Source organism: Babylonia areolata, chromosome 22 (assembly GCF_041734735.1).
Source record: "Babylonia areolata isolate BAREFJ2019XMU chromosome 22, ASM4173473v1, whole genome shotgun sequence".
In the NCBI taxonomy this organism is placed as follows: Eukaryota; Metazoa; Mollusca; class Gastropoda; order Neogastropoda; family Buccinidae; genus Babylonia; species Babylonia areolata.
Genome location: NC_134897.1, coordinates 974,196 through 982,700, shown reverse-complemented (window position 1 = coordinate 982,700; position 8,505 = coordinate 974,196). Strand labels below are relative to the sequence as shown.

Sequence of the window (8,505 nt, the reverse complement as noted above, 5' to 3'; positions counted from 1 at the left end):
GACTGGCCGTACTGAGTGAGTTAAAGTGGATACTGAATTAACTAGAATGAACAGAAAAAAGATATTGAATGGAAGGTGTCGTTGTTTTTCAGTGAGTGGAAAGACACTGCTTGTCGAACACGGATCTCTGCAGATCTGTAAAAACGGACATATAATTATTGCAGTGTTTTTGATGGGACTGATGGGAACGTCAGTCTCTTTTACCTCGGACTCGAAAGTATGTTTTTAAATGCCCGAGATATATCAAAATAACATGATTTAAACCGCGTTTGGACTTCGATTGCCGCTGTTGATTCATTCCGCTAAAAGAAAATGCTCAAATAATAATTTTTGAATGTCAAAACGAACCCGCGTGAGCGCAGTGGGTAAATCCACTCGTTTTCGATCCAGTCACCCATGGTTCGAATCTGCATTGAAGCTTTTTTTTTTTTTTTTTTTTTTTTTTTTTTTTTTCGCGAAGCTGTATATAATTGTAATAACGTATAGAAAACAACATTTCGACTTTTTTTTTTTTTTTTCTTTTTTTTTTTTTTTTTTTTGACTCCATGCACTTTTTTCCCTTGATTTTCGATTACAATGATTGATCGATGGATAATTTTCGGAAATTGTCATACATAAAAACACCTATTTGTTAATAAAAGCAATTATTCACTAAAATAAACTTAAACAGACGCATTCAGCATGAAAAAAGTATCATTTTTAAAGAATTATTGTCCGGAATCTACGCGAAAGGAGGTCGCCACACGCTTTCGCTTCCGACGCCATCTTGAATTTTGACATTTGACCCAGTATGCGCTCGCCAATTTTTCCTGCAATACGACTTCAAACGACTCTTTCTCGGAAAACTGAGCCTTCGAAAGCTCCGATGAAGACACCTGGGCGCTACGGCCGGATACAGACGAAGACCCTATCTTCCTTCGTACTATTATTATTATTATTATTATTATTATTACTGTTGCTGCCATTATTTATGCATTTGATTATTTGATTATTCATCTGTGTTATACACCCTCCTTGCAGCTTGATTTTCGGGCTTATTTATTATTGTAACCTACTTGTTTATATTTGAAGGTCGTTTTACTTTTTTGTTGTTGTTGTTATTTGTTTGTTTCTTTTTTTTGTAGTTTCATATAACGAGTGTGAAGTGGAGACTGATAGCGGGCGCATGGATGTTTGATACAGCTGAGATTGTGTGCTTCTGAGCGTATGCAAATCAGCTGAATGGGTTATGTATGTTAATATTTGTACTATATAGAATTTAACTGTGTGCTACCACACCAAGCATCTCCTTTTAAGGACAATAAATTATCTTGTGATCTTGTAATTCCAGACCATAGCAGACGTACGCCATGCGTGAGTGTTTCGTTTTTCAGCATTCGATCTCAGTTGACTAAAAATATCACCTATGTGATACAAAAAAATGATGAAAACCGGTCACTGGAAATTATTTGTCGGCTTATTTTTTTTATGTGTCTCATTGATAATTTGACCGTCAATAAGATTTTAACATGCAATTCTGCTTCGACACATCACATGCTGGATCAAGCAGACTGGCCTAGTTTCTGCTTGCAGAGTAAGTGCTTCGCTATGAGAATTCCATGATCTGTGTATTTTTCAAACATGACAGCATGTGTGTGTGTGTGTGTGTGTGTTTCCCTTGCATACAAGGTTGTGTGTGTGTGTTTGTCTTGCATACAAGGTTTCGTGTGTGTGTGTGTGTGTGTGTGTGTGTGTGTGTGTGCATTATTTTTGGTGCACATTTCTAACAACTGAAGAAAAGTGATTTTTGCTTTTTGTTCCTGGAATCCAGGTTATTACACGGAGGAGCCAGGATCACAGAACCCTTCCCCCCCCCCTCCCCTTCGTCCCCCACCCCTCACCCCCCATTCCCCCACCCCCTTCCTTTGAACCTGGAGTCTAATCTGGAGGATGTCAAATCAAGGGCTGACATCAAAAAATATTTGCAGCCAGTGGACATCCTTTCTGTGCAATGGAGAGACAACAAAACTGTGTCATTTCTGTCAGCAACTCATACAGTGAATAGATCCAGCTTTGTTCATCACAGATCAAGAGTTCTGGGGAAGTTTAGAAAAATCAGTGATAGACAGCCACAACTAGTCAAAGACAAGGAACATATGGGTGGGTTAGACAAAAGTGATCAGTTGATCGACAAATACAATGTATTACACAAGACAAACAATGGTGGAAAACTCTCTTTTTTTGTCTTTTTTTTTTTCATCGACATTGCACGAATATTCCATGCTTTTGTTTTATTTCAAGATTTCAGGGGGAGGGGGTTGGGGGGGGACAACCCGGGAATTCCAGAATTACAGAGACATGATAGATATGGTCAGTTAGACTTTACTGAAGAAATGATTAGACAGCTTGCAAGCCTGGGTGAATATGAAAAAGTTCCAGAAGCATCAAATTAAAAATATATTCACTATACATTCCATTTCCCTGTTAGAGAGAGGGAGAGAGATTCAAGATTCAAGATGGTTTATTCAGGCCATAGCCCCATATGAATAGGGGGTAATAACAGTTTTACATGTGCCATTGCAATTGGTAATATAAACAATACAACGTCATTCACAACAAACTATCAGTGAATCTAAGAAATGAGTGTCTCTCTTAATTGCAGTGCTTTATAAAGATACATAGCAAAACTACGTATGGTGCTTTCATCGTTAGATGCCATTAATAAACATAACCGAAACAAGCATGGATTTGTATAATATTTTGGGGGAATAAATTGGATTCGTAAGTCAGTCAACACAGGGCATTTTAAAACAAAGTGAACTTCATCCTCTCTTGATTCTTTGCACAATGGGCACAATTGTTCAGAATGACATGTTGCTTTGTAACGATATCTGTGTGTGTTTACTTCAGAGATTCCAAATCTAAATCTGGTCAATGTAAATCTGAGGTGTCTGTTAAAATCAAACAGAAAGTATCGCTTTACTATATGATCAGAGGTAAAATTTCGATAAATTTCAAATCTTTCACTCGTTTGAATATGGTTTTCCATCTCCTGCCACCTGCAGTCTATCAATCGTTGACGAAGAATTTGCACAAATCTAATTTCATCCGAGAGGGAGAGAGAGAGAGAGAGAGAGAGAGAGAGAGACTTGTAAACAAAAATGTAATATAGAGTTAAAGAAAGAATAAAACACTTTCTTTCGAAACCCAATGTGGTGTGTGTTACCTGTGAAAACCACCTGTGCATTGTGGATGGCAGAAACTGCCTTCCGAGTGTTCACGTAGGAAAGGTCATGCATGTATATACGTGGGACACAAATGCAGTGATGATAGGGGAGGGGAGGGGTCTGGTTTTGTTGACTCACTTGTGTAAACAAAGTGAGTCTATGTTTTAACCCGGTGTTCGGTTGTCTGTGTGTCCGTGTGTGTCCGTGGTAAACTTTAACATTGACATTTTCTCTGCAAATACTTTGTCAGTTGACACCAAATTTGGCATAAAAATAGGAAAAAATTCAGTTCTTTCCAGTCATCTTGTTTAAAACAATATTGCACCTCTGGGATGGGCACAAAAAAGAAAAAAGAAAAAAAAAGAAGCCTAATTATATGCAAACTGCATTTACTGTTATATTTATATTTTTTGTATTCTCTAAACTTGGCACTTTGACCTCTTATTCTGACACAACAACAAGAGGAGTCATTATTATCATTTTTTGTTCAAACAGGAACTTCTTTTGCTAAGCATGGAATTTTTATTTATTTTGCAAACGTTTTGGTGCAGATAGTAAAAAAAGGGAAATTACTCTGTAATTAATGCTAGGGGACTTAATTTATCACAAGTGAGTCTTGAAGACCTTGCCTCTCTTGTTGTTGTTGTTGTTGTTTTCTACAAGTAAGTGATGACTTCTGAAACAAGTATATTCAGTTTATTACCAATAGTGTTATGACAGGTGAAAGGTAGAATGGAAGGGTGATGACTTTTAAAGATATGTGCATGGGTTTGTTTGTTTCATACATTTATTTTATAGTTTCTTCCCTGAGAAGTTTTCTGTACATTCTTTATATACCTTATATACCTGGAGTGATGGCCTAGAGGTAACGCGTCCGCCTAGGAAGCGAGAGAATCTGAGCGCGCTGGTTCGAATCACGGCTCAGCCGCCGATATCTTCTCCCCCTCCACTAGACCTTGAGTGGTGGTCTGGACGCTAGTCATTCGGATGAGACGATAAACCGAGGTCCCGTGTGCAGCATGCACTTAGCGCACGTAAAAGAACCCACGGCAACAAAAGGGTTGTTCCTGGCAAAATTCTGTAGAAAAATCCACTTCGATAGGAATAACAAATAAAACTGCACACAGGAAAAAATACAACAAAAAAAAAGGGGGGTGGCGCTGTAGTATAGCGACGTGCTCTCACTGGGGAGAGCAGCCCGAATTTCACACAGAGAAAAATATGTTGTGATAAAAAGAAATACAAATACAAATATATTTTTTTAAGTGGATGTGTAAAAACAAACTGGTTTCTTTTTTTACACTCTCTTCACAATCCACGTGTATCCAAAGAACCAAAGCAACTGTTTCCACTGTTAACTCACTCAGTACGGCCAGTCCTCTCTTCTCCTCTACACAGACCCCTCGGATGTCCAGTGGGTGTCTGAATGACCCAACCTTTAGCTTCCGTCGTCAGAATTGCGGTATTCTTGTCAACATTCACCTCTTGAGTATAAGAGCCTTCCGCTTGCAATATTTTGATGGTGGTAATTGGGGTGAAACGCTGTTAACGTCGTCTCTTTCGCCGTTCATATGGAGAGAGTTAAAACAGGTGAATTGGTCACGTGGGGGTGGTCGGTCTATTTTTTGCAAAAATATCAACAAATATATTGTTTAACTCTCTCCATACGAATGTACATTTTATAAGCATTTTAAAATTGCTGCATAGTTATCCACTTATTCATATTGCTATAAAAAAAATAAAAAATAAAGAAAAAAAAACCCTCCAAAACTGTTGAGAGTTAAGTGTGAATCACAAGTGAGTCTTGAAGGCCTTGCCTTTCTTGTCATTCTTATTTCTGTCTCTCTATGTCAGTCTCTGTTTTTCTGTAAATCCCCTTGCAATTTTTGTTTTCTCCCTCGTCATTTTTATCGTGTCCGGCATGTGTGTGTTTCGTCAGTCATTTCTGATTGTTTCCACACATTACCATCATCATCATCATCATCATCGTCACTATCATCATCATCGTCACCATCATCATCATCGTCGCCATCACCATCATCATCATCATCGCCATCACCAACAACAGCAACAACAACAACAACTACTACTACTACTACTACTACTGGTGTTGCTGTTGTTTGCGAACTATGTATGTTGGCCAAAACGGCTCAGCTTGTAACGTCTTGTTATAGGAAGTAAAAAGACCTGACTCACTAGTCAGCCAACGTACACTTACTGTCGGACACATTGACTGACACATTGAGTGACTGACTGACATACTAACTAACTGACACACCGACTAACACATTGACACACTGACTGACTGAGACACTGACTGACACACTGACACACTGACTGACACACCAACTGACTGATATACTGACTGTTGGGCACACTGACACACTGACTGTTGGGCACACTGACACACTGACTGTTGGGAACACTGACACACTGACTGACACACCGACTGACACACTGACTGTTGGACATACTGACACACCGACTGACTGACATACTGACTGTTGGGCACACTGACACACTGACTGACACACCGACTGTTGTGTACACTGACACACTGACTGACATACTGACTTTTGGTCATACTGACACACTGACTAACACACCAACTGACCGACATACTGACTGTTGGGCACACTGACACACTGACTGACATACTGACTGTCGGGCACACTGACACACTGACTGACATACTGACTGTTGGGCACACTGACACACTGACTGTTGGGCACACTGACGCACTGACTGACATGCTGACTGTCGGGCACACTGACGCACTGACTGACATACTGACTGTTGGGCACACTGACGCACTGACTGACATACTGACTGTCGGGCACACTGACACACTGACTGACAAGTCCGCACAGAGTTGCCTCCCTCACGCAGTGCCTGCTGTTCCCCACCACCAGGTGGAGCGGCGGTTGCGGGAGGACGAGAACTCGGCGTCCACCCGACTCCGAGACCCAGCCGGCCAGCAGCGGTCCACCACCACCCGTCTGCTGCTGACCATCGGCTTCGTCTTCTGCCTGACGCTGCTGCCCGCCAACACGCTGACCATGGTCATGGTGCTGGCCGTCCACCTGCACGGGCAGCACGCCCGGCCCCTGCTCCTGGCCTGCCTGCCCTGGGGGCACGTGCTGGCCGCCCTCTCCCACGTCAACTACGCCGCCAACTTTTACATCTACGTGCTGTCCGGGCACACCTTCCGCCAGGAGCTGCGCAGAATCCTGCGCACCGACCGCTTCCGGTTCAGCAACAGTTCCGGTGGTGGTGGTCACAGCACGCGCGCCACGCGCGAGGAGTTCGTGCTCAGCTGAATGGGGGGAGGGGGAGACGCTGGGGGAGAGAGGGAAGTCTGGGGGGGGGGGGGGGGGGATAGGTTGGAAGGGGGGACGGGAGGGTAGAGGGAAGAGGATGGACACTCTGATCCTCAGGAACAATTCTAGCCTCTGGAGAGAACGGCAGAGAAAGAGAGGTGCATAGACAGAGAGAGAGAGACAGACAGACAGACATATAAGGATAGAGAGACAGTGGGAGAGACAGAGACAGACAGCTGGTGTCAATTATGGAAAGAGCCGGTTAGGATATCCAGGGAACAAAATGTTGTAAAAGTTTGAACACCCAGCCTGTACAATACACGTGGTGACAGCCATCACACGGGGCAGGCGTCATGACGGCCTGGCTGCACACGTCACCAGCTCGGGGTCTGTCACCTCGTGCTGACCACCTCCACCCTCACCTCACCCCCACCCTCCACCCCCTTCCACTGTGTCTCCAGGGGCAGCGCTGACGTCACCATCCGTTCAGTGACGTCCCCTTGACTTCCCACCGAGACGGGCACACACGGCAAACAGGGCACACATGAACGGACAGACATCGTGAAATACTGCAGTCTGCAGTGACAGTTGTAAAGACATCGTGAAATACTGCAGTCTACAGTGACAACTGTAAAGACATCGTGAAATACTGCAGTCTGCAGTGACAGTTGTGAAGACATCGTGAAATACTGCAGTCTGCAGTGACAACTGTAAAGACATCGTGAAATACTGCAGTCTGCAGTGACAACTGTAAAGACATCGTGAAATACTGCAGTCTGCAGTGACAACTGTAAAGACATCGTGAAATACTGCAGTCTGCAGTGACAAATGTAAAGACATCCTGAAATACTGCAGTCTGCAGTGACAACTGTAAAGACATCGTGAAATACTGCAGTCTGCAGTGACAACTGTAAAGACATCCTGAAATACTGCAGTCTGCAGTGACAACTGTAAAGACATCGTGAAATACTGCAGTGTACAGTGACAACTGTAAAGACATCGTAAAATACTGCAGTATACAGTGACAACTGTAAAGACATCGTGAAATACTGCAGTATACAGTGACAACTGTAAAGACATCGTGAAATACTGCAGTCTGCAGTGACAACTGTAAAGACATCGTGAAATACTGCAGTCTGCAGTGACAACTGTAAAGACATCGTGAAATACTGCAGTCTGCAGTGACAACTGTAAAGACATCGTGAAATACTGCAGTCTGCAGTGACAGTTGTAAAGACATCGTGAAATACTGCAGTCTACAGTGACAGTTGTAAAGACATCGTGAAATACTACAGTCTGCAGTGACAGTTGTGAAGACATCGTGAAATACTGCAGTGTACAGTGACAGTTGTAAAGACATCGTGAAATACTGCAGTCTGCAGTGACAACTGTAAAGACATCGTGAAATACTGCAGTCTGCAGTGACAACTGTAAAGACATCGTGAAATCCCTGCAGTGCTTAAAACATGTGAAACCATTTGGGTAAAGAAAGACATCGAAATGAGAAATACCTTACAGTCTGACCATTTGACAGTTGTAAAGACATCGTGAAATACTGCAGTATGCATTGACAACTGTAAAGACATCGTGAATACTGCAGTCTACAGTGACAGTTGTAAAGACATCGTGAAATACTACAGTCTGCAGTGACACGTTGCAGTTGCAGAAAATGAAAGTTGAAATACTGCAGTCTGCAGTGAACAAAAACAACGTGAAAGACCATCGTTGAACTAATACTACAGTATGCATGACAACTGTAAAGACTCGTGAAATACTCAGTTGCAGTGAAACTGTAAAGACATCGTGAAATACTGCAGTCTGTAGTGACACTGTAAAGACATCGTAAATATAGTACTGCAGTTGCAGTGACAATTTTGTAAAGCAATCGTGTATGTAATCGTGTACTGAGACAGTTGTCAAAGAAAATGCAAAGCCAGTGTGCAGTAACACTGAAAGACCTCGTGCGACTTTTTATTCGT

At 42.4% G+C, this 8,505-nt stretch overlaps 1 protein-coding gene across 1 annotated transcript in view; it reads left to right on the top strand.

Annotated features, from left to right (window-relative positions):
- Window positions 1-6,526, top strand: part of LOC143297478 (uncharacterized) — a 51,974-nt gene extending 45,448 nt beyond the window's left edge. Inside the window, exon 6 of the mRNA XM_076609874.1 lies at window positions 6,119-6,526. Within this exon, the coding sequence (XP_076465989.1) occupies window positions 6,119-6,526 (408 nt within the window). The remainder of the gene's footprint in view (window positions 1-6,118) is intronic.
- Window positions 6,527-8,505: the final 1,979 nt, after the last annotated feature.